At 37.5% G+C, this 26,532-nt stretch overlaps 1 protein-coding gene across 9 annotated transcripts in view; it reads left to right on the top strand.

Moving 5' to 3' along the window:
* RAF1 (Raf-1 proto-oncogene, serine/threonine kinase) overlaps nt 1–26,532 on the top strand; it is an 80,510-nt gene that overhangs the window by 45,266 nt on the left and 8,712 nt on the right. For 3 of the 9 annotated variants that reach the window (XM_054216740.1, XM_054216737.1, XM_054216739.1), the window contains exons 2-14: nt 730–785; nt 10,036–10,251; nt 11,137–11,249; nt 12,300–12,402; nt 13,984–14,141; nt 15,103–15,201; nt 16,679–16,832; nt 18,374–18,433; nt 20,253–20,280; nt 20,376–20,503; nt 21,353–21,470; nt 25,310–25,394; nt 26,137–26,313. In XM_054216740.1, coding sequence (XP_054072715.1) covers nt 10,045–10,251; nt 11,137–11,249; nt 12,300–12,402; nt 13,984–14,141; nt 15,103–15,201; nt 16,679–16,832; nt 18,374–18,433; nt 20,253–20,280; nt 20,376–20,503; nt 21,353–21,470; nt 25,310–25,394; nt 26,137–26,313 — 1,430 coding nt within the window. In that variant the 5' untranslated portion in view covers nt 730–785; nt 10,036–10,044. Of the gene's footprint in view, nt 1–729; nt 786–10,035; nt 10,252–11,136; nt 11,250–12,299; nt 12,403–13,983; nt 14,142–15,102; nt 15,202–16,678; nt 16,833–18,373; nt 18,434–20,252; nt 20,281–20,375; nt 20,504–21,352; nt 21,471–25,309; nt 25,395–26,136; nt 26,314–26,532 lie in introns of those variants that run through there. The other 6 variants (XM_054216741.1, XM_054216742.1, XM_054216738.1 and 3 more) reach the window with 4 other exon arrangements.

Here is a 26,532-nt window from a genome sequence, read left to right as displayed (position 1 = left end):
GAGGTCCCTTGCAGCCTGAGGGACTCTCTGTGTTGCATCTTTGCCTTCTCTAATCATCTCTGCATAGGATTGTTTTAGGAGTTGCTAATTAGGATGAGAACTTCGGGTAAGAAAGCATTTTACCATTTACTATCTAGTGAATATTTTTGTATATTTGAGCATGCTTCTTTCTTTAACTAATCTGAGCTTCCATTTTTTTAATCGAGACTTCTTCAGCTTCCATAGGAATTCTTCCTCTTAAAGTTAATGCTTACATGGAAGATACAGGTATCCTTCAGAGGCATAGCTTCATATTACTTTTGTTTGTTTGCTTTGAATCCAAGATTTGTCATAACTTGTGTGAGTCAGCAAGGTGTTTCTATGTACAAGTCAGAAACTGATGTCTGAGAAGAAAGTATTCAACGCGTACTTAATTTTTACTGTAGTGAATTTTTAGATGGAAAAGAATTTTATGATATTCTTGAATAAGAATGAGATGATGTTGAGCTGGGGTAGCGTTTGATTGTCATGCAGTCCGGCCTTACACAGTGCATCTCATTACACTGAAATGTTACATAAAATAATGAAAGACTAGGAGGCCCTGAAAACTTGTAACAGTAGAAGGATGATAAATTAACTCTACTTTTGATGTGGTTTACAAAATAATGTTTTGGTTATTAATTTCGTATGTTGTGTAAGTTTGTCTACTAAAATAGTAAATATCTTCTGTTTTTGTGTTACCTTCCACAGATGATGTACTTCATCCTTTTGTCATAGGACTTCATTTGCTTAAAGGAAAACAAAAGGTATAACTAAGTTTCCCTGGTTATCTTTCCCATTCTCCGTACCCTGCCCCATTCCTGCTTCTGAGGCCCCTGGGTCTTTCCTGGGGGAAGGGAGGCTTACCACAACGAGCTCTGTGCTCACATTCCTTCACTGCTGCTAAAATTTGCTTTTTGTTTTTTTTAAAAACTCCACAAAATTGATATGATACCTACTGTTGTTTCAGTGTTTGCTTTATCAGAAGTGTATGTTTAACTTATGCTCTTACTTTAGTAAGTCTCCATGAATATTTACTTTGCAGGGGGAAAGCCCTTCCTCAGTTTAGAACTTTAGATCTTGATATTTGCTTGTCGTTGCCAAATAGCATTTGCCTTTCCACACAACTACACGTCTGTTGTGAATAATCCAGACCTAATGTAAATCATGTCTGTGATATTATCGTACAACTGGGGGTCACTTTTTTGTTATTTTTTTTCCTCTTTTCTTTTTTTTTTTCTTTTCTGAGATTGTGCCTCTGAAACAAAAAGTCTGTTCTGGCACTTTGTTAAATAGTTAAAAACTCACCCAAACCAGAACTGTAATTTCATAGATGTATTTAGTAAGGTAACGTAAGATAGAATTAAAATGCAGCATAATTTTTTTGGAGGCACTCAGGACAGTAAATGTTTGACGCAGTCTAAGTAATTTTGCTTGTACACAATCTGTAATTTCTGATTACATTCAGTTGTTATTTGCCATTTCATGCAGACTTCTTTGCAAATACCATAGGAAACAATAAAATAAAGTTAGTAGAGCCGTCCAGGCAGTTTGTTACTAAAATACTGAAGTAGTATCATGTTAGATTTAGTTCATATTGCAGAAACGTATGTTCAGCTATTCCCAGGTGCACTTTATTATAAAATATAAGGGAGAATCATTTGTTTTATCTTCTCACAGAAAAATATCTCAAGGCCTCTTCCAAAAGTTTATTGGTGCTGTTGCCCCTATTCCCTGCCCTCCCGCCGATCTGTACGTAGTTTCCACGCCCAGGCTCTTAGAACTGCAGTATTGACCTCCCAGTGGCACTGCTGGTTCTGGCGCAGAGCCCGCATTTAAGAAACTGAATTTATTAGTTTAAAGCTGCCCTGAGTGAATGCAGAGAACACCTAACTCTTGAATTGGCTGGATCGCTGCAACCTAGTCTGTCTAACTGTGCAGATAATCTAGCATTGTCTGGTGTTTTGCAACGGTATTTTACCAGTAACTGTGGTATGTCTGAGCTGTACAGTTAACCTGCGTAACTAGCAGCTCCCGGCAGTTGCTTGAATAACCTTATCTCAGGCTGTGTTCCTCTTCAGCAAAACTGAGGCTGGTTTAAAGACTGGTGTGTTCTCAGTGGTGATGTCCTCAGTGTTACTTCAGTTACTACACGCAACTGAGGGAGGACAGAGCCAGTAATTCTTTGTGCTGAGATTCTTGGTCACTTTTGTTTAATCCTTGAGAACTTGTGTGGGAAGGGCATTTGGTGGATTGCTGACATTTGAGTAACTTTTTCATCCTTGCTGTAAAGTGGATGAGTTCCAGGCGACAGTAAACACAGTTTGGGGCTTTCATCCATACTTGAAACAATTCAAGCATGAGCAAGTTCAGAATGCAAATAGGCACGTGTCTGAGAATGTATGTCCAGAAGGACTTGGGGGAGAAAATGCTTGTCCAAAGTGTCTCGTCTGTGTAACGTCAATGCACATGTAAACTCATAGTCCCAATTTGGCAATGCAAGGTCCGCTTTAAAGATCTGTCTTTCCAAATTTTTCTTTGGAGGATTCTGTTGTGAAGAATTTAACATTATGGTGAAGAAACAAGTTTAAGCATGACAAGAGTATCATTTAAGGTGATTCTGATACAATCAGATATAAGAAAGCAGTGTTCAGTATGCTTTTTATTTCTAGTAATGCACTTGAATTTACCAAATTAAAAAATTAGGACGTGTTAAATATCACTGCAGCTTTAATAGTCTTCCTAATGTGAACAGAACACATCTAAAACATTTGAGTGACCACCTCTCAATATTTATTAATTTTGATTATAAGATAAAAAATATAAATTATTATACTAAAAGACGTCAAGGTTTTACTCCATAACATAGAGTTCTGGTGCTTTGTTAGCAAAACTTGTACAAAAGGTATGCGCAAAATTTGTCTACTTTCCTTTCATAGCTGTTTTAATAACAATTTAATAAACTTTTTTGTGAATTTATATAAACTCAGCAGCAGTACTTAACCAAAATTTAAAGAAGTTCTGATTGAGTGGTTGAAAACACCTGCTGCATTTTTCTTTTCACCTGGGATTGCTTTATTGCTTTGGGAAAGGGAAGGATTTGGATTCTCTGTCCCTTTGTACTCTTTTAGATACAAGCAGAGTGTTCAGTGCTCATGTTTCTCTAATGAAGGGATTCAGGTTTTGGAAGGAAACTTACAGAGCTCTGCATTTCAACTTAGAAATTTCTTGTGGAAAGAGATGGGTGACTGACATGGGAATGATCTGTGTGGAAAGGACAAACCAAACAGATCTTCCTAAAAATTGGTTAGGAAAAAAGTAGCCTGGAGCCATTCTAATCAGCAGAGGAGAGCAGGCACAGAGGGGCCAAAGGTGCAGGTAGTTTTGGTGACAAATACCTACTGACCAGAGCCCACAGCACAGCCTACTACAGCCAAGTAGTATGACTTGGTCTATGCTTACTAACCAAAATTTTGCTCTGAAAGTTACTCTTAAATACAGAAAGGCGTTAATCTCACAACGGATTAATCAAGCTGAAAGTGTGTCAGACTGAGAGTTACTTGCACCCTCCTTACTGTAGAGCCCAGTTGTTGGAAAACCAATGTTATTTTTTTCCTTAAATACTTCAAAGTTACATTAGCAGTGTAATGGCTGAAGTAGTGTCTAAGAAATGAATGGTTCAGAAAAGTGGAGACAAAGATGAGAAGAGATACTTCCAAGTTCAGAACTGAGGCAGAAATTGTATTGTAATCTTTCAGTATTCATTGGGTTTTGGGTTTGGTTTGTGTGTGTGTGTTTTGTGCTTTTTTTTGCTGAACATTTACATTTCCTCATGTTAATTTTTAGTGTTTGGTTTGGTTTTTTTTTTCCAGTTCTGTTAGGGGGGAGCTTGCTTTTTGACGTCAGTCTCAAAATGAAGGACATTTCAGGGAAAAACACCAACCTTGTGGATGTTTGAGAGATCTGGTTGTTAGACTGATCCTAACTCATGCCCTGCATTTATGTTTACATGGATCACAGCTTTATTTATTAATATAGAAATGGGTTCATATTTATCTTCTACTGCTATGAAAAACTACTTTTAAAAACTACTGCAATATATCACAGTAGATACTTGTTTGGCGTGGGTTTCTTTTTGTTCCCCAGACAACTGGTCACTCATGCAGTCAATCAATAGAGAATTATGTGAGGGGAACAGTTAAATGTATTACTGATCTTTTTGTGTCAGAGATGAAAATTTTTCTTATAAGCAACTTTTAAAACTTATATTGTCTAACAACAGTGGTCCTTTTGAAATGGATTCTGGGTTTTGTTCTGCAGTGTTTTGTCTTTGTGTATGTATTTCATTAAATGTGACTGTGACTATTAATTGTTTGTGTGGATAAAAATGGCAGTGTGTGTGTTGGGAGGTGGAACTGGATTTACATTCTCTTTGGAAGCTTTTGGTGTTTGTTTCAGAAATAAAGGAAAGGGCAAGGCACCTAAACTCTGTACTGAGAGGAGTTTAGCTTTAGCTTTGTATCCTGTGAAATTCCAGGCTTCTTCATTACCAATTCCAGCATTCCTTAGGGAGACAGACTGAAATTTTTAACAGTTCAGACTAAATGCTTTTTGCTAGTTATGGAAATTTAATTTAAAGTATCTTTTGGATATGAATGAATGGTAAGAGTGTGTGATCTGAGTGGATACAAGTGAATGATCTCTAGGAATTTGCTACTGTCAGATGGACGCGTGGTGTAGCTGTTCTGTGCATTCGGTTTTAATGCTTGTTCAAAATGACTAATTATCTGTGATCTATGCAAAGAGTACTAATGAAAAGTGCCATCTTGGTCGCAATGTGCAGTATACCTGTGGGAGGTGGAGGAATAGCACGAGATTTTTTTTTTCTGCCCATATTGAGTGTTTAATATGAAACAAATCAGTATCGATTTCCTAGCAGTACCGGACCTACAAGGGGACTGATATATTCATGCTTTAATATCTTAAAATACTCTTTGAATGCTGCTGTTGCAGTTCTTCGGTTGTAGACAGGCTGTTCAAAGTCATTTTCATGAAAGTGAAGAGTTGCAGGAAGAAAAATTTTAAAAACTTTAGAAAGATGTATGAAAACATTCATCTGGCAATGGATCATTTGAGCATGGCATAAACACAAATCTAATATCTGGTAATTATGTTTCAGAAACATGCGTGTAACTAATTTAAAGGAGAAAAGCTAGATTTTCTGGAATAGACAAACTAAGAATTATGTATTTATGAAGGCATCACTGTAAAATCTTTCCTCCTTTATTTTAAATTTAATTTCTCTTTAGAACAGAAGGTGGCCCGAAGGTGGACACACTAACCTGTTTCCCGTGAAATAGTCTGTCTGTTGTCTTCTGCTGTTGTGCTTGGTTCTGTGTTCAGTGTACAAGCTAGAAATCATGTGTGTATGTGCAATATTATGTTGTATGATTGTTTGGGTTTTTTTTGTCAGTTCAAAGCTGGTCGTGTAGTTGCCATGCTAATTCTCTTGCCTTGTATCTATGCAGTGAGCTGTTTGAGTTCAAAGTGGATGTTTTTGTATATATTCATATAAATTTTTAAGCTAGCTTTCTTTACACTAGAGGGCAGGGGAAAAGTGTAATTCATTCGTAAATTACTCCTTAAGAAGCAGCTTTTATACTGTCTCTGTTCTTCCATAATTGTAATAATTTGGAATAAGAGCAGTGAGTAGGTTTGGGAAGTGAACGTGTCCAGTGGCGGCCCATGCAGTGTCAGAATTGAAGTATTCTTGACTAGATTCTTCTTGGCCTGAGTGAAGAGCTATTTCTGGGGACCTGGAGCCCCCTGTCATCCCACCTGAGGGTTGCCTCTGAATAGTTGCGAAAGTCAGCAGCAGGATAATTGATTACTCCTGTTTCTTCAGGAAGCTCCACCTTACCAACTGCATGCCCAACCATGGATGCCAAGAGCAGGTTTAGCAACTTTTCATCATGGATTCCCTGTCTCTCCCCATGAGACCATGAATATCTTTTAAACTCAACTTTTCTTCTCCTCTATCCCTCCACCTTCAGGCCACTTGCAGGTTTTTGTCCACTTCAGGCCAGATCTGAGCTAAGTTCTCACCTTCTCCTGTCAATGGTGGCTCCTTCTCGAAGTGTATCAGTAGCACCCGTAGCCTTCAGTTTAGGCAGGAAGGAGAGCCGAGGATGGCATGTCTTAAACTTGCCTGCTGAGGTGAGGAAGCAAGTACTTTCGTTACGGCTGGTAGCAGTTGCTGTCTATATGTTTTTCTGACTGTGTACAACAACTTCAGAATGTGTTTCTGTGCTCTTCTCTAGTAGGCTCTCCTGCAGTATGCAGTAGGCTTTTCATATTTGGACAAGAGAGCACCGTTTGAGCAGGGGAGTACCTTTTTTGGTATGAAACTTCACTTTTGTCAAGGTGCAAGTTTGAATTTTCATTCATTTCCTGTTTTCTCTTGAATTTTTCAGGAAATGTTGGCAGCATGTCAAAATACTAAATATAAAGGCTGTAACGTTAGGGTGTTGTGAACTTAAGTCAGCAGTGACAACAAGGAGGTTGTGATGGTTGCCCTGCTATTCCTTATCTCAACTCACTCAGCAGAGAAACCCAATTGAGCGCCTCTTCTTGTTTGTCTCATGAAATACCTAGAAGGGTGACATGAAGTGGGGTTCCCCATAGTGGGGAAGTTAAGAGGAGGAAAGGACAAGCTGTCTGGGTTTCATCTTACCCCTCTCATCTAGCAGTTTATCTCCACTCTGTTTTTATTGTTCCCATCTAAGCAGTTACTCTTTTAGCTGTCCATATGCATACTGCAGTTGCTGCAACTGTACGAAACTTCTTTTTCACCTTTCTGGTTCCTGACAGTAGGGCAATGCGTGTGAATTGAGAGATTGCTGTACTTGTAGTTGTTTGTGCATGCTGAACTCGGCTGCATTCCTCAATTTCATCTTCCCTCCTGCCTCCTCCTTTCAGAATGTCTCTGTGTCTTCCCATTCCTTGTTCCCTTTTTACATCAAATGTAAGACTGTTGGCATTTATGTGCCATAGATTTAAAAAAGAAAATCATTCCAAGTATCTAAGCCTTACTAGATTTTGATTGAGTATTGAGTTTTAAATGTTATTTACGTTTAAATATTTTGAACCTTTGAACAACTGGACCTGCACAACTGGTGACATTGATGCAGGAATGACAAGGAATGTCAGGAGGGAAGAAGAGGATGTCTATGTTGTCACTGTGTATGTTATCAGTGAAAGAAATGCTCACAAACTGACCAAAATAGTCCCTTTGTAGTGTGTGTGAGAGGCCTAGAGCTCTTCTGCTGTAGAGTTTGCATGTGATGGTAAGTGCTTCATAGAAACCAAACCTCTTCCTTAAGTTTGCTGTTACACATTTCCTTTCTAGATACTGGTCAGTCTGGGTTTAGGGCTGTAGCAATGCTGAGTGCTCCCGAATCTAGCTAAGGCTTTTCGGAGTTGTGTTGTGAGTGAAACACTCTGAAATTCAAAGTTTATCCTGCTGGGCATCCCAAAATGGACACTTAACACTAGCGGAGATGTTTTTTCCGTGAATTCTACTACTTCAGTTCTTCAACTGTAACAAATACCATCTTCTTTTCTCTGACATAAGCATGTGAGTGTTTGGGATAAGGGGAGGGCGTGCTTTCTCTCCCACTCTCTCTTTTAATGGGTGCTACACTAAAGAGCATAAGGAAGTGAATTGGAGGGTTCAAATAATTTGCAACAAAGGAGGCACAGGACCATGCATGAAATGAGACTTTAACAGAGGCGATAGGTGTTCAGTAAAAAAGTGATTGGTATTATCTACTGAATTAAGTCGTTAGCAGTTTCAGGGGAACAATGTAGGTCTTTCAGTGGAAGTCTTTTGTGGTACCACAAGGGGATGGAATTAGGATTGCTTGGAAGACCGTTATTTTGTCATTTCCCAACTGACTTGCTTTTTGACTTTGCAGCTTTAGTACAACTTTCTTTCCCTTTCGTGGAGGTGATCAGGAATATAGATGGTGCGCACAACCACTGAACAATATTTTGGAAATAATCTACGAGCATGGCAAAAGAATCGCACTTGCACTATGTAGTTCTGAACACCAATTTCTCAGATGTTTATAGAAGGATGCAGTTTTATGGGGGAAATAAACTACTGTGTCTATTTTCACTGTTCCTGTTTTATTTTTTATTTTTGAAAGCTTGGTAATGAATCTGGCTACTTGGAAATTTATCAAGGAGTACATTTCACTGTCCAAAACCATTTCAGACTTTGTTTTTCCTTAGTTTTGAGTAAGATGCATTTGGAATATAACTTGGATTTCAAGCTGCGCTGGAGTTGTGGTAGCTGGGGAAAAAATACACTGACACATCTTTGTCCCCGAGTGTGCAAAAATAGTACTGCGTGATGCTTTGGAAGTATGCAGGGGGTTGTTTGCGTCCCTGCACTGGGGGAGGTTTATGCTGAAGTGTAACTGAGCATAGTGTGTGTGGGGCTTTAGAATTTGTTTTTTGCCGTTTCATACTATGTAAATTGTGATACTATTAAAATATTATGCATTTTGTTGTATACTAATAGTATTAAAATTGTGACACTTGAAAAAAAGAAAAACAAAACACAAACAGACCCAACAAGCAAAGCCCCTCACCCCCCCAAAAAAAAACCCCAAACCAAACCCACCAAATCACTGATAAAAATATAATTTCTTCAATTAATGCATTTTATTATAATTCACGGAATCACGGAATCTTCAGAGTTGGAAGGGACCTCTAGAGATCATCTAGTCCAACTCCCCTGCTAGAGCAGGGTTGCCTAAAGCACATCCCTCAGGGCTGCATCCAGGTGGGTCTTGAAAATCTCCAGAGAAGGGGACTCCACAACCTCCCTGGGCGGCCTGTTCCAGTGCTCTGTCACCCTCACCGTAAAGAAGTTTTTCCGTGTATTTGAACGGAACTTCCTATGTTCTAGCTTGTGCCCATTGCCCCTTGTCCTGTCACTGGGAACCATTGAAAAGAGCCTGGCTCCGTCCTCCTTAAACCCACCCTTTAGATACTTGTAAACATTAATCAGGTCCCCCCTCAACCTTCTCTTCTCCAGGCTAAAGAGTCCCAGCTCTTTCAGCCTCTCCTCATAAGGGAGGTGCTCCAGTCCCACAATCATCTTGGTTGCCCTACGCTGGACTCGCTCCAGTAGTTCCCTGTCCCTCTTGAACTGGGGAGCCCAAAACTGGACACAATACTCCAGTTGTGGCCTCACCAGTGCAGAGTAGAGGGGGAGAATGACCTCCCTCGACCTACTGGCCACAGTCTTCCCTATGCAGCCCAGGATGCCGTTGGCCTTCTTGGTGACAAGGGCACACTGCTGGCTCATGGATAATTTGCTGTCTACTAGGACCCCCAGGTCCTTCTCCTCAGAGCTGCTTCCCAGCATGTCCGCCCCTAACCCATACTGGTGCTTAGCATTCTTCCTTCCCAGGTGCAGGACCTTACACTTGCTTTTGTTGAACCTCATTAGGTTCTTCTCTGCCCAGCTCTCCAGCCTGTCCAGGTCACGCTGGATGGCAGCACGGCCCTCTGGAGTGTCCTCTTGTGCCTCTTTTTCTTAATAGTACAGCCTGTGCTAATACTTGCAGGACTGTTGATTTGCCCTGCAGCTAGCATCTAGCCACCTTTCTGAAGGCCCCTCAGGCACTGATTATCTAAATTAACATGATGCTAAACTGCGCCTGTCACACCAGAGGCGCAGCAAGAGGAATTCTGTATATGTTACTGATGATCTTTTTATGTGCAGAAAGTCAAATGCTTTCAAGACTCAAGCTAATTTTGCAGATGTGGGTGAACTGTACCATGTATGTGTAGGTTGATCACGTCACAAGAGAAGGCAGTGCAATTTTCAGATGCTTTCAAAAGAGGCTGGTGAGGTCTGTTGTGTAAGGAAGAGAGAGTAACACTTTTAGTGAAGGATGTTGTAATTTTCCCTGACTCCCCTCATCAATTTTTGTTTCTTAGACCGCATCAATGGAGCACATTCAGGGAGCTTGGAAGACTATCAGTAACGGTTTTGGACTCAAGGATTCTGTCTTTGATGGCCCAAACTGTATTTCACCTACTATCGTCCAGCAGTTTGGTTATCAACGCCGAGCATCTGATGATGGCAAAATATCAGATACTTCAAAAACTAGTAATACTATTCGTGTTTTCTTGCCCAACAAGCAGCGCACGGTGGTAAGTCTAGATTACCTTTACGTAAGAAATGTTGTACTGTTCCCATTGCTAACACTAGGACGTGTATCAGGCAAAAGAAATGCCAAGCTTCACAAAAGGTGATTAACTGTGTTGTCACCACTTCGTTAATTCTAGAGGACGTATTTTGAAAGAAGTGTATCTGTATTTTGAGAACCTGTATTTCTCTACCTCAGTGCTGTATGTTTCCAGTATACATGAACAAGATGCTTTCCTTACATACTTAACATTAAAAGACAGTAGTTGTCTGACCTAAACAATGATGCCTCTGTGAATTAAAACGTGTAGTCATTTCTGTCACCATTTTCTTCACTTGGATGCCCACATTGAGGTATGGTAGTTAAAGCTGAAGTGAAACTTCTTGAGGTAACGCTTCTATTAGATTTCTTGGAGCTGAGTCTACTAATAATAGCGTTAGGCAAAGTTCCCTGAAATCTAAATTAAGCCTTTTTCTACACTCCATTTGCCCACATTTCTGTGACTTTTACAAGCTGCCTACTTGTATGAGTGCTTTATAAAATCCTGTTTCACAGAAACTTGGTAATTGTAAGAAATTGAAAAGTGATAAAATGGCTTCAAAACTTAATTTGTCTAAGTACACACTAGTTCGGTATATGGCAGAAAACATGTGTGCCTGACAGGTTGATTGACCATGTGATGAGTTAAATCGGAAGACATGGCAGTCTGTTCTTACAACATAGAAGTAATTTTTGTTTACCTATTTACTAAATTCAAGAGTGAACAGCTGTGCAGTTTTACTGGAACTTCTACAGAAAAAGAGAAAAAATTACTTCCCCCCCCCCCCCCCCAAGAGGCTTAGACAAATTCTGCAATCACTGACTAAATTTTTTTTTCCATTGGCCACAGGTAAATGTGCGAAATGGGATGACTTTACATGACTGTCTTATGAAGGCACTTAAAGTAAGAGGTCTGCAGCCAGAATGCTGTGCAGTTTTTCGACTTCTTACTGAACCAAAAGGGTAAGAGTCTAGAATGTTGTACGTGAAGCTTTCAACTAGAGAATGTAAAAGTCTTATTTTTAGAATAGCGGCAATAATGTTTTCTTCCTCTCTCGCTAGTTTCTTGTAAAAGTGCAATTTAGTTGTGAACGCTTCCGTGCTGATTTCTTTACTCTCCTCTAGGTCAGCTCTTTCAGCTTCCTGGATACTAAAAATTTTAGTTTTATTTTAAAGCTATATATTAAAAATGCTCATAATTGAGGGGTACCTGCAAGTGCTTGTAGCATCTTACAGAGGGTTTTGCCATACTCTAGGTGAAATGATGTGAGAAGCCTTCATATTTGAGGTGCATTTCTAGTTGGTAAACTTCTGTGCTAGTGATTCTTAGTCAACTTAAATGAACATCTCCTCTGTGTGCTCGGTTTTAAGGCTCTAGATTCCTCTAAAAGATTTTCAATGTTTGGATTTAAATCTCACTTCAGATATTCCTTATTTTTTGTAGGACCGGGGATGCTGCTATTAAATACCAAATGATTCTTTTACAAGCTGAGGGAGTGAAGGTATCTCATGGAGTTAATACATTTAACTTCACACCTCGTAAGACTTGGGCTTAATGCTCTCTTAGGCCTCGATCACGAGGCAGTCATTTGTGGGTTTGCATCTCTATGTAACTGAGGCCATTCTGGGGTCACCAGTAACTTTTGTGTTGAAGCACATAATATGGCTTTCATGTCACTAAGTCTGTCATTCATAATTTCTTATGTTTTGTTTATAAGGTTATTTCTGTGACTCCGTTACAGCTTCTAGGTCTCTTATTTCAAATAATCTATACATATAAATGACTTACACGTTAAAAAATAAACAGAAAAAGAGGTGAATCGCTATGGCTTCAAAGTTACTTCTTATTTTTTAAGTGAAAGACACTGAAATATAGCTCACTATAAGACGGTAGCCACGCTTTTTTTGTATTTGTTTTCAGTTTACTCAAGAAAACTCACAAAACGTAGATCACTGATTAGACCGGACTTCTGATCTCCTAAGTAATTTTATTGTCCCCATTTTCTCTTTCAGAAAAAAAGTGCGTTTGGATTGGAATACAGATGCTGCCTCCTTGATTGGAGAGGAACTGCAAGTGGACTTTCTTGATCATGTTCCACTTACTACACACAATTTTGTAAGCTTTTTCTCATCTGTATTTTGATGTAAATTTATCAGTTAAGCCACGTATTCAACCAAAGAATGTTTTAGGCCTTTGGTGGTACCTTTTGGCTTTCTAAACAGAGAGGGTATTTCAGAAGTGATGATTCCTTCACCCCTGCTCCCCACAAATAAGATTGGCTAAATATCAATTTGCAATGAAATGTCAGAATTCTATTTATGTTTAGTGATTCCTAGGTGTCAGAGACTTTAAAAGCTCACATTATGTATATTCTTCAAAATTCTAATGATAGACATTTTTATTTTATATAAACATATATTTTTGTAACTGTCAGATTAAGATATCATGTCTTTAAAGTCCAGAACTGGGAGATAACTTGCATTTTCAGTCTGTGCCTCATCAGTCAAAAAAAGCTGGATAAGTTCGGCAGCTTTATTGGACTGTTGGTGATTGTACTGAATGTACAGGGGTGCTGTTAATTCTGCAAGGTCGTGACATTATTTTGTGAGCTAGTGCTGCCTTGTAATTTGACAGAGCGTTTTTTGGGGGCTTGAAAGACTTTAGATTTGTAGTTCCTACTCAGAAATGGGTTATTTGCTCAATATAGAGGAAATAGAGTTGTTTGTGGTTGGGGTTTTTTTGTGGGGTTTTTTTGTGTGTGTGTGTTTTGTTTTATAAAGAGGTAATGCCTAACTCTTAACAGTTTTACCTTGCATTATTTTGTTCTCCCTGTGAAGGAACTCTATTTTTATATTCTAGCCTTTTTGTTGTTTTGTCCCGGAACTATATTGTGCCATGTGGCAAAACTAAAGCATTGTCGTTTACATCCATTAGAAAGGTTAGGATTGATATACAAAACCCAAAAGTAGCTTTGCTTCTACTTTACATTTTTAGAAAACTACAAATAAAATTTGCCTGCAGTTGGTCACCAGAAACTAATATTTTTCTCCAGATCTGGAAGAAGCTCAAACTTCGAGCCTTCCTCAATGTATGCTCCGCAGGAAGAAAGCCTTTAGTTCGTTTTAATCTTTTTTCATATTTCAGAAGCTTTAAAAAAATGTTAGATGTCATTTAAAACAGTATAATTTCCTTAAACTATTTTATTTACTAAGGAATTTTTTTCTTATGGAAGGGATATTGGTTAGTCGTAAACATACACAACAAGCATTTTGACAAAAAAAAAAAAAAAAAGAGGTAGTTCTTGCGATCTGATCTTCGTTCAGTTTTGGTGGTACTAAAAACAAACAGAAACCCCAATTCTTGACCCACCCAACTCTGTCACCTTACTGGGCACAAAATAGTGGTTTTGAGTTTCACTGAACACTTCTCTTCTTGTTTCTTTTTTTCTTTCTTTTTTTTTTTTTTTTTTTAAATAATCAGGTAAACAAAGCCCTAAATGTTTGTAAGCTTTCCAGGTTCCAGCCAAACTGTAAATATGTACAGGAATACTCAAGTGTGGTTTTAAGTTCAGTAGCAGTTTGGGGGCACTGATAACATTTTAACATGGTATTTATGTATGTCGAACCCTGAAGATGTTAATCTCAGCTAATGAAGAGAAGCTAATAGCTTGGATTAATCATTTAATGTGTTTTCTAGGCTCGGAAGACATTTCTAAAGCTTGCTTTCTGTGACATCTGCCAGAAGTTCCTGCTAAATGGGTTTCGGTGTCAGACATGTGGTTATAAATTCCACGAACACTGCAGCACGAAAGTTCCAACCATGTGTGTCGACTGGAGCAATATCAGGCAACTCTTGTAAGGACTGTTCCTTTTTAAAAGCAAGAGTAATTCTCTGTGACAGACAAGCATCATTTTTATTTTTAAATCTTTTATCATAGAGATAAATTTGGATTGTTGGGAAGTGCAGTCAATATACAGAACTTGTGTATTGATTTCATAAAACAGCCAGCAATGATTGTCTGTTCCCAGGTGAAGAAGGCCGTTTACATTAAATGCATTTTGTTCTTGCTGTAAATTTTAATGTTCTGGGACAAGCAAACAAAGATGTTGAGTGACCAGGCAGTTGGTAGAATGCCCTCTGTTTCAACAGAGTAATAGTATTTCTTCTCGCATAACACTTCTGCTAGAAGAAAAAAGGTCATGATTCAGTTGGTTTTTAGCTGTTGGAAGCGTGAGGGTTCAGAACTACCACAGCTTGTGACACCCTTTTGAAAATGCATGGAATGGTGAGAAAACTGATGGAGGGTAATACTTTCCTAATATTGATTAGAAAAAGTTGCAAATCGTTATGTTATAATAAGTCCTTTTATGCAAAAGTGTTAAAAGTTATAGTTGATTTTATGTGTCTTACTTAGTGATTGCATTTTTTTATAACTAAACTTGGTCATATAGTTATGTATTTTTTTTATATTGACTAGTCATTAGAGCGTACGCTGTAGCCACTTGGTGCTACCTGGGTTTTATAGAACTTAAAAAATTGGGTGTTGAATACCCTTTCAGGAAACTCTGAAGTCTGATCTAAAAAGATTTGTATCTTAAGTTTAGGAAGAACACATGGAAATTTTCTTTGGGAGTCTGAAGACATAGTTTTTAGTCATACCATACACAGAGGAAAAATATTATGTAAAGATAGGAATGTGTTCATTAAGTTAGTTATGCTGGAAAGAAACAGCCCTTTAAATTTTCAGCTTTAAAGAGCATTGTACAGGAGGTAGTGTAGCAGTTGAAATTGTAATTGTTTTTGTTGATATTTCAGATTGTTCCCAAATTCAAATATCAGTGACAGTGGTGTCCCTGCACTACCTCCCTTGACAATGAGACGGATGCGGGAGTCTGTCTCCCGGATACCTGTTAGGTAAGCTAGTATTTCCTGTCATTTCTGTTTTGGGAAATACAGTTGTTTAAAAACAAAAAAACCAAAACACCCCAAACTCCTCAAAAATAGAACAATCTTGTAGAAGGTTGGGATAAATGTGCAAGAAGGCAACACCACTTCATCCTAGCTAATTTGTAGTGTCCTTTCTTGTTCTTAGATTCAAGCAAAACATTGATTTGGGATTTTACATTTTTCAATTTTAGTGTTAAGATTTCAAGGGACAGTATTAAAGGTTTTCTGGAGACCTTTGTTTTCCTGCCTAAGAAAATTCAAGGCTCCCTTTGGTATCTTTGTGAATCAATTTTATTTTATCTGGTCAGGTAGTATACGTGTAAGGGTTTGTGACTCGTTTTGCATTACTCGCATACATAAATTAAAATAACGTTTTAATGTTATGATGACAGATAAGAGTTAAAGAGAGAACAGTGGAAACTGAAAATACGCTCCTCTTAAAGAAAATTCTGAGACCTAAAGAGAACGTTCCTGTAGTTTTAAATGCTCGAATAAAAGTTGCTTTCCTTTCAAAGGGGCCTGTCTTCTGATCCTAATTTGTGACTGTGTTCTTTTCCTTGAAATTCTAGAGGCTGAAGAGGGGCAGGCCATCTTTTGGGTTTTCTACAGCCCTTTGAAAACTCTTGGCCTGTTGAGGAATGAGGCACAGAGCACATAGCTGACTCACAAATGGTTCTATGTATTTATTTCTTTATTTTAGTGGGAACTGCATCAGGAATTGATCTTATGTTCTCTTTGCCATTTTATTCTGTTTCCAGTGCTGATGAACAATGACTCATTAACTTGATAGTTTTCTAAGCTTTTTTCAGAGGCTGGCTGATTTCAGTTAAGATGCTTGTGTGTGATTTGGGATAAATAGGTTTTGAGTGACCTTAGCTGTGATTTATAACTCTTTGTTGAACTGGGTTTTAGTGTTGGCCTCCTTTTAACTGGTATTGGGTTTCATGACTTCCTTGCTGGCTGTTCTGTGCGAACCATTGAACAGTCTTGCAGACCTTTTCAAATTCAGGACTTAGCAGTAAAAGTAGCTCTTAAGCTATGCATTTAGCAGGCTTGAAGCGAGTGGTTTGTTTTTTAGTTTTTTAATTTCACGGACCTGAATTAATCCAGTAGAGCCAATGTTTTATCGTATGTGAAATGTGATTTGTTGGGGATTGAGGTGAACTGTGGCAAATTTTATAACAGCAGAAACAGACTTATGTTAAACGCAGTAGATGAGTGTGTGAACTGGCAAGATCCTACTTTGAGTTTTTTAATTATTTCCTAAGTTAAACTGGAAATTATTCAGCTGATCAAATAGTTTAGTTAGCGTCTAAGTCCCAACTTTTTCTGTTTGGAGTTCTGTCTGTATTGCTTTTTAACAGGTTACATTGAACAGTATTTTTCAACTACTAGAGGGGAAAAAATAACCACAGCTTTCCCTTTCTCTCTTTTTCCTTCTCAGTTCCCAGCATAGGTATTCTACACCTCATGCCTTCACCTTCAACACATCAAATCCTTCCTCTGAGGGCTCCCTTTCCCAAAGACAGCGATCTACATCCACACCAAATGTCCATATGGTCAGCACTACAATGCCTGTAGACAGCCGGATAATTGAGGTAATACTGGTAGGGAGGGAACAGCATAAAATTAAACTAAAATTGTGGCTGGCTATCTAATAGTCACTGGTTGTTTTTTCTTCTTTGCTTCCTGTCATTTACTTACTGTTTGCCTTAATTGGCTGAGTGATGAAGAATCGAGGTGCCACATTTGCATAGGAAGTTAATAGTTAATTCTTTCAGTCTTTTATCAACTTTGCTGAAGTTCTAGGGAGATTTTTGGTGTCTTAAAGTTGTGGGGGAGCTTAACAATCGAGTTTCTCAGATCTGCAACGAAAATAAGCTCAGTTTTGCTGAGGAAATACTTACTAGGTGTGTCTGAAAATGTTATTTCAAACTTAAAAATCTGGATTTGTTGCAGGGGCTGGTGTTTATTTTAAATCAGACTACAGGTACTGTAAGTCTGGACGTAGTTCTTGGAGTTGAAATACTCAAGTCAAAGCTTACTGGCAATGTTTTGTGTTACACCTGTACAGAATCAACAGTGATTCTGGGCTTATGTGCTAAAGCCATCTGTATCTGAGAATATTTTGCTGTTACTTGCTTTCAAGCACCTTTTTCTTTTTTCCTACCTTAGACTGGCAGTAGTGAGAGACAACTATTTGAAGTCAGGCCTAAAGTGGGTTTTGTGTGGTGTTTTTTTTGTGATAACCTTAACAAAATAAGGGAGTGGCGTGCAGGAAACGCTTGCAGAAAGAAAGTGCTGAAGTGCAGGACTTCAGAGAGTGCCATTTGTTGTTTTGCTGCTCTGGAATAGTTTAAAAACTCTTTAGGCCAAACAGAAGCCTTTGACTGCCGAGTTTACTTGCATCTTCAGCTGGTAGTTTACAGGCTTCTATGAAATGTGAAGACTCTGAAATGAGCCAGAGATGCCCTCTGGACCTTTGGTGGAACTGAAGAAAAGTGCTCTGCAGCCCCAGGAAGCCTTTTTGGTTAGAAGCCTTGGGTCAGCTGGGTTTTATGGGGAAGGTACCCTCCCTGTCTTTTTAGTATTCTTAGGCTTACAGCCTTTTTTACTACTTTGAGAGCCTTGCTGACCATCTTTTAGGCAATGAAAAATAACGAAGCACTCAAGAAAGAGAATAGGAATTATCGAACTCTGTAGTGTGATGAACCTTTAAGGAGACGCTGCTTTTTTTATCCTTTATGCATGGCAGTAAAGACAGAAATGCTTTCTATTCTGGATCTTCATGATATCATAGGTACTGACTAAAAATAGCTGTCGTGTCTTAAAGGCAATAGCTATTTTTCCAAAAGGCTTTTTAAAAAACACACAAACCCACACCAAAAAAAAAGAGAGTAGAAACCTTCTAGTATGACATGAGAACGACCACCTTAATAAAGTGGTTTACCAAAGGATGGTCACTAGTGAACCTTTAGTGAACAGGAATACTTACTTAAAAGTTTTACTGCACTTAATTATCATATATCAAACAAATTAGGTTACTTTTTCTTTCGTTTACCCTAACACTTAATTTTTTAAATTTTTTATTTTATACTTCCTCTGTTCTTTTCTTTTATCTCTTACCGTGTTGGCCTAGAATAACAGCCTGAATGCTTCTCCCAGTTCCTGGTGCAGACGATTTTGTTTGAGGGGAAGAGTAGGTATTTTCTTGGTGCCTTTTGTTTACTTGTGATTAACAGGATTGCTATAACTTGTAAGCCATGGCAGTGTACAAATGATGTGTTTAATCTGGAGTTGATTTGATGACAATCTTTATAGCATGTTGATACTTAAATATTGAGGATGCTAATTGGAAGAGGGAAATTGAAGAGCTTCATTTTTAGTTTAGCTGGATGAATCCATACTACTATGAAATTTGGTGTGAATTTCAAAAGGCTTGGATTAGAGATGCATTTGATCACACAGTTTTTAAAGCAAAACCTTCTCAAACACATCTGTTGTGTGGCTTTTTTCCTCTGGAAAATATTTTGTTGAATATAACTGTACAAAACCCTTAGATTAAGAACAAGATGTACTATTTTTATTTCACATCAAAGCAAAGGTGACAGACTACAGCATTGGGTATGGTGTTATTTGTCTTGTGAGAACAACTCTAAAGAACACTGGTTTTGGTTCATTTGCTGTAGGATTAATAAGCAAAAAAGAAAATACATCAGGATTGAAGTTCAAAAATACTTTTTTCTTAAATAAGAATTATGTATGCATAACTATGAGAACAATTTTAAATTATTTAGTTAGCTTTTGCCAGCTTACTTGAAAGCAGTTACATTCTCAGGCTGATGTACAAAACCCATCACTTGTTATAAATTCAGGTTCTTAAAATGGACAAAAGTAGTAACTTGGAAGAGTTCTTCCTTGGTAGTTTATGCAGATTTTAATTCACTCAGGCAAAGAGTAGAGGTACTCTGCAAGCATGCTGTATATAGAATCAAGCCTGGGAGAATGCAACTACCTAGCTAAAATGATGTATTTCATAAATGAATCTTTACTAAGGATAATCTGAGTTAATTTGAAAACTGTATGGTGGAATGTAGGCTTGTTCTGTCCTCATATGAAATCTTACATTTATTATTCTACTAATTAGTTAGAAAGTTTGAATTGACTTCTATTAACTTTGACGGTATTTAACATTTCTGTAGTGCATGTTCTTGCTTTGTACTTATACAGTACCTGGATATTTTACCTTTCCTGTATGTACTTTGGGATAATACATAGCAGGTGAGAAAAGTTGTAAAGTTATGTTTGTCAGAGCTTAGTTTATCTTGTGCATGGCTGTAGAATTGTGTTGTCAAGTGCCTGTGGCATGAGGTGAGAGTTGTTGCACTGTACCAACTAGTGAGCTGTGTAAGATCATGCTTTTCAAATATCATCAAACTTTAATCTGTGAAAAAATGTTTTGAAAATTAGATGTTTTTGTATTAGGGCAAAAGACGTAGCCTTTTTTGAGTTGAAATACTACAGTAGAGACATTTCAAAATGTATATTGATTTGGAATATTTTAGGGGCTTTTAAGAGTTTTGCTACTTGTAACCCAGAACCTTTTTGAGAACTTGTCCCTTGGAGATACAGGACTATCACAGGAGCTATGTTCAGATCTGAAATACAAGCATGTACAAAAATCCAGTGGTGGGAATGCAGACAGTATTTCTGGTGTTTTCTTCTTGTTCTGTGTCTCTTTTTCCTTTTTTTCCTTTTTTTTTTTTTTTTTAGCAATACCTTTTAATATGCTGTGAATATTTTTAATGTTTTGTCAGAATTCACAAATTGCATGTTTTTTAGCACATAGGATTCTTGTAATTAGAAAATATCCAAGCTGTCATCTTTTGGAGGGTGTTGGTCAATACTGTATCACACTTGACCAAAACTGTCAGGAACTACTTCAACGCTATTCCTGCTTGTTCCTTCATATGTTCTTACATATTTTTTAACTTTGTTATCCATCTCCTCTGTTTTAGGATGCAATTCGAAGCCATAGTGAATCAGGTATGGTTTCCAAAAAATGAAATAACATATATTATATTATTTTGTGTTTATTTTCTGGTTGATACATTTTTCTGTGTTTGTTTTTTATATTTTAGCTTCACCCTCTGCTCTGTCTGGAAGTCCTAACAATATGAGCCCCACCGGCTGGTCTCAGCCCAAAACCCCGGTCCCAGCCCAAAGAGAGAGAGCCCCTGGATCCAATACACAAGAGAAAAACAAAATTGTAAGTATGGTAATTTTTATTTTTTTTTTTCCCAACTAGGCTGGGAGTAGTCGTTTGTTGGGATAAATTTCTGTGCGTAAAAGGCAACAGAAGCTGATGGTAATCTTGCGTTGCTCTGCACTCTGTGTCTATAATAGCGATATAATTTTGACTAACTTGGGAAAGATAGCACTGTTGCCTTGTGTGATAAGTACCCAAACCAAAGTGTTCTGGGTTGAAAATTAATTTCAGACAGTATTGTGAAATTATTTTCCACTACAAGCAGCAGAGAAAGAAAAGTTAGAATAATAATTAATAATATCTCAGATTTTTTTGAAGGCTTATAAGATTTTGAAAATGAAAGTACAGTTGCTTAATGGGACTCACAGTTGTTAATCACTTAGATGTTTGAGAATTCTGCTCTCATCCTTTTGTTTTATTCCTTTTAAATATGTAAATGAATTCCTGAATTGTAGTATTATAATTTTGGAAAAGTCATTAAGTTTCTTAAGAATTTCAGATGTCTTTAAATAGTTGATTATAAAATATTCCTCTTAAAATCTAAGATCAGGGTTTTTGTTTATAGTGCAGAACTTAGTGATAGCTTCTTAAGCAGTTAAAGCCATCCAAGAAAGTATTTTGTCTTTTTGTCCCTTTTTTTTGGGGGGGAGGGGGGGGGAGTGGGTGTAAAAAAAACCCTGCACCCCTCACAAATTGAGGAGAAAAACAAAAGTCCAAACTGTAGAACAAAACCCTCGAGGTTTCAGTGCACCTTAAACTTGTATGAAGGAAGTTGTTTAATTCTTGGTGCGCACGTATAATAGTTTTGATTAAATACTTAGAGTAAAGCCATGTCAATTTTTGTTCCAGAGGCCTCGTGGACAGAGAGATTCCAGTTATTACTGGGAAATAGAAGCAAGTGAAGTCATGCTTTCTACCAGAATAGGGTCAGGTTCTTTTGGAACAGTTTACAAAGGCAAATGGCATGGTAAGTGCTTGACAAGTGTTACCGTCTTCTCAAAATGTTGATACTGTAGGACAACAATCCAGGAACAAGGTAAAATCATTTATAAAGGTGCCATGTGCTTATTTACCACCAAAGGTACTAGGTGAGAAATATTAATTTCCTAATATTGGCAGTGGGGAAATTAAGGCAAAGAACAGACATCAAAATTGGAATCTCAAACTGCCATCTGTGTTTTCATTATATTGGAGCCAACATTGTTTTCTTTGTTACCATGTTCTAAAACAGCTTGTTTTATGAAAAGATTTCCCTTTTCATTAGCAGAATTAGCTGGGAAATTTCACAGCCTGATGTTAAATTATATTTACCTTCTTTTGTGGTTTAATTAGCATACTTATATTCAAGGTGGCAAGCAAAGGAAATAAGTATAAATTGCTTTTACTGTGGAGTCTTTCTAAGGAAAAAAAGATTGATATGAGCGTTTATGATATAAAGGTAGCTGGAATACTTTGAAAAGAGACACACTGCAGAGCTACAGAATTAGTTTCCAAATTCAGGGCTTGTGGTTTAAAAAGAAACATACACAAACCCCTCCAGGCTCTAATTTAAATAGTGTTATTGTCATAAAATAAGCTGACAGAAAAATAATCTGGAAACTTATTTTCCACCCTCTATTTTTAAAGAATAAATACTTGCATGTCTTTAAAGCCCAAATATTGTCAACATCAATGGAAGGCCTGTTCTTATGCTAAAAGTAACAAGTCATGAACAGCTAAACTGATTTTTATTATATAAGTGAAATGGAACACAGAAATCAAGAGAAAAAATAGGTTAAGTAAGATTTCACTAAACAAGGTAATAAATGTGAATTTCTTGTTCATATACTTGAATTACCTGTTAATAAATACTCTTTGTGTGTCAAGAACTTTGGTTCTTCCTGTGTTAAACAGGAATTGCATTGAGCTACGTATTTACAAAGAACCCTCAGTTGTGTGCGCAAGATGGCTGTGTAGACGTCACCTAACTCGATATTGATAAGATTCAGTATCTATTTGTGGTAACTGTTTATAGTTCTCCTGATTTCTCAAGAAAGTAAAAATTAAAATTACTAAAAATTTTTTTTTTGTAACCATCACATCATTTGCAGTGTGGTCTTAAAAGCTTTCAAGGTTTTATATTTCTTGCAAGTCTTTTCTGTTTAGGATTGAAGAAACTTGGAGTTCACAGTGCACAAAGTGGTGAAACTACAGACTTTTTGGTAGTAACCTATTCTAATAGTACAAATGCAGCAGTAAAAATGTCTTGGTGAAGATAAATGAAATGAATTGAAGTGGGCAGATTGTTGCAAACTTAAAATCTAGATTGCTAGAGGCATTGGGTCTCCTAGCGTGCCCAGCTATGAAGGGTTGTTTGCAACGAACCTTTGGAGAGCACCTGTGGAAGACTGTGTACAACTGTATGCAAACTGTATTAGATTTCCGATAAGCTTCCCTGGTTTAGTCTTCCCAAATAACAATGAAGTGTCAAGGACAGTCTTGCTCTGAGGAGTGCGTGTCTCATTGAACAGCTGTCTTGCACTTCCGTATTTTTCCAGATTGTTCTGATGGTTAAGTACTAATTTTCGTATTTGCACCACTTCTGTTACAGACCCCATTTGGATCCTGTAGTGTCCTGTAGCATGCTTCTAAATTTAAAAGGCGGAAAGAGAACCAAGGCAGTTTAAATTGGTTGGAAGACTACCTATCATAAACACTCACATTTCCCCTTTGACCCTGGTAATCAGTTCTAGGGTTTTGGTGGTTGGGGGGTGGTGGAAGCTGATTTGTCTTCAGTTTGCTGCTAAACAAAACAAGTGCTATTGTGTATTTGTTTCTGTAGAGAAAACTGCTTGGGAAATGCCATCAAGCCTAAAAAAAGGGTGGCACCTGATTCAGTAAGAACAGTGTAAGGTTAAAAACATCTTTTCATCTGTGGAGCGAGGATCATAGTGGAGACTATATTGAAAAAAAATTATGTGAAGACATTTGGCCTGTGATCAATGGATGCTGCATCCTTGCTCTGTCTTGGCAGAGCTCTTAGCAACGTGCTTCAAGTATTGGTAGCCCATCTGTTGGTCTCGCATTGCGGAAACAGGAGTTGCAGGAGGAACTGGCTGCTCCCAAGCCTGTGATTTTGGTAGTCGCGTGAAAGCGTAGTCTTTCTACCAGTTATGTTCTGGTCTGGTCTGTAAGCAGAGAGATCTGTAAGTTACACAACACTACGTATACTGCAAATGCAAGATGGTTCTCTTTATGAAGATGCTAGAAGGTGAAATAGGAAGTATATTGTGTTTACCGATGTTAAAGGAAGAAGATGCAAATGTATAATAATGTGTTCAATATTTGTGCATCTGTGTGACTTCAAATTATACAGCAAATAAAGCAACTGGTAACTGGAGTGGAAGATACTGCAGTTCACTCAGGGTACTCTGAGAATTTAAAGTTCCAGTTTGCATATCCTTCTTGTACTTTGTTGGCAACAGGTTTTTTTTTTTTTAATTGAGCGATTAGTATTCCTAATGTATTAAATTAATCATTATATTCTAGAGACATGCTAACGTATATTTCACATGTATCTTGGAAAAGAGACCATATTAAGGAGAAAATCATTAGATTGTGGTAGCAGAGAAATCTGTCACTAGGGATTTTTTTAATGTTAGGCAATGATTCTGTAATGCTAAGCGGCAGCAGCCTTTAAACTACGGGATAAGCCTGTGTTGAGTAGAGCACCTCTCAAATCTTTTTACTGCACGTGGACTAAGATTGAAGTTTCAGTTTTCCTAAACTGAAGGTAAACTTCTGTGACAGTATCACCCCTCTCTTAAAATCTAAAATGCTGTCCCTCTGTAGTTAAAACGAATGCGATGCTTACGTCTTTCGCTGAGGAATCAGTGGCTCTTACTGTTAGTGATTTTACTTTTGTTAGAACAGTCGACTTCATTCTACTATTGAACTTTTGTTGAATCAGTTCAATTCTATTGTTATCTGGATGTACGCTATAAAGGTTTTTACAACTTCATTCTCTGGAAGCAGTCTCTAAACAGATAGCACTGGATCATCGTACATTCCTCGCTGTATTACCCTTTAACAGATACTGAAATTTAAAGCAAGCACTGAGACTGAATGCAATTCAAATGAAGCTTTTAAGTAAAATTGTATAATGTATCAGCTTAAAGAACAGAATCTGCCATTCCTGGACAGAAGATTTATCCCTCCCATTCCTGAAATTTCGCAGTATTTAAATCTAGAAAGTTTGTTTTTTAAATCGTTTCTATTAAAAAAGGATGTGTGTGGATATACATGTATATATATAATTTCTCTCAAACTAAAATATATAAACTTAAGTATATAGAAATAAAAAATTGTATGTATATGTATGTATGCTAAAGCTGGATGGAAAAGGGAAAGTGATGAAATTTTGGATACTGTTTGGAAGCAGAGGGACTCTGATGTGACTGTGCTTGAAATAATGTGCTGAGAATGCAGCTACACCAACATACCTTTTCAACAACGATTTGAGATTTTTAGTAGCTTCCTGTCTTCCAAAAAGCATATGTGTAGTTCTAGCCAGCCATAGCTGTCAAAAAATAGAAAGGAAGCATGTGAACAATTAATGACTTTTTTCATTAGCCTGACATTCAGGTGTAAATTAATTGCTTGGCACTATGAAAGTTTATGTCTGCAGGAAAATCTTGACCTATGTACAAATTAGCAGAGGTGAACTGCGCACAAATTAGGAATTTTAAGTATCCTGTATATTAATGTGATTTTGGAAAAAAAAGACAACTGTGTTTTTAGTAACTTTTATGGTAAATGTATTTTCAGGGGATGTAGCAGTGAAGATACTAAAGGTTGTAGATCCAACCCCAGAGCAGTTCCAGGCTTTTAGAAATGAAGTGGCTGTACTAAGGTGAGTTGGTAGTTTGTTGCTAACTTCTGTTATTCCAAGGCACTGTAATTGACTGTGACTCCTCCTTTAAGCCCTCTTGCCTAATATTCTATGCGTTAATTCTCATCAATTGACAGAATACTTGAACCGTACCTTTCAAAATTGCAGCATAATTCCTTTGTTTAAAAAAAATGCTCGGATCTGCGTAACTGTTTTCTGCCTTTAAATACTGTTTTTGTAGTGTCCACTTAACTATCTGTAATGTTAATCCTGAAACTGAAAAACTTAGAGCACGTAAGAAGTATCTTCTCACCTGTTAATTCCTTCACAGTTTGTGATGACCCTTTAGTTTCCTGTTGGGATTCAGTTTTCTATCTAAAGTTGTGGGTTTTTCACAGATTTCAGGGTGATTTCTGTTATTCCAATAACAACTTCTAATACCACTTGAGAGCATGAATGTTGGTTACTAATTTCAAAATTGTTGAATTTTCATGACATCTTTTCTTAAAGGTTAATTTTAAATAACTTCCTTGGACTAAAAAGCAGAAAATCATCTGATTTTATTGGCAACTGTGGCATATCGTTATTATTTTTAAAAAACAAACTTTGCACACGCATCCACTTAGCAAAAGTTTTGCAGGAAACTTATGTTTTGAATTCAAAAGCTTAAATATGTTCCTTCAGCCGGGAACACATTTTTAAAAGAAATTGATAACATTTTTTCATAAAGATACTGATTCCTCTTTCTGCTACTTTCTATTAGGAAGACTCGGCATGTTAATATTTTGCTCTTTATGGGCTACATGACTAAAGATAATCTGGCCATCGTTACGCAGTGGTGTGAAGGAAGCAGTCTGTATAAACACCTGCATGTTCAAGAGACCAAGTTCCAAATGTTCCAGCTCATTGATATTGCTCGGCAGACGGCACAGGGGATGGAGTGAGTAGCATAAACAATGCTGGCTATTTCTGTTCTTGGAGTGACGTTGCCCTTCTCTTCCCCAAACCCTAACATCTGGAGTTATGGCGCTAAAATAGTAAGAGGTCAAAATGGTATATACCAAGTAAAGATTTTGTGCAGCCTTAATGCAGCGCTGTTATGTGCATTCTGACTTTCATTTAGTATTGCTTTTCCCAGGGATTCTTGCCTTAGTTCATG

This window comes from Rissa tridactyla, chromosome 10 (assembly GCF_028500815.1).
Source record: "Rissa tridactyla isolate bRisTri1 chromosome 10, bRisTri1.patW.cur.20221130, whole genome shotgun sequence".
Classification (NCBI taxonomy): Eukaryota; Metazoa; Chordata; class Aves; order Charadriiformes; family Laridae; genus Rissa; species Rissa tridactyla.
This window is presented reverse-complemented; position numbering and strand designations above follow the sequence as displayed.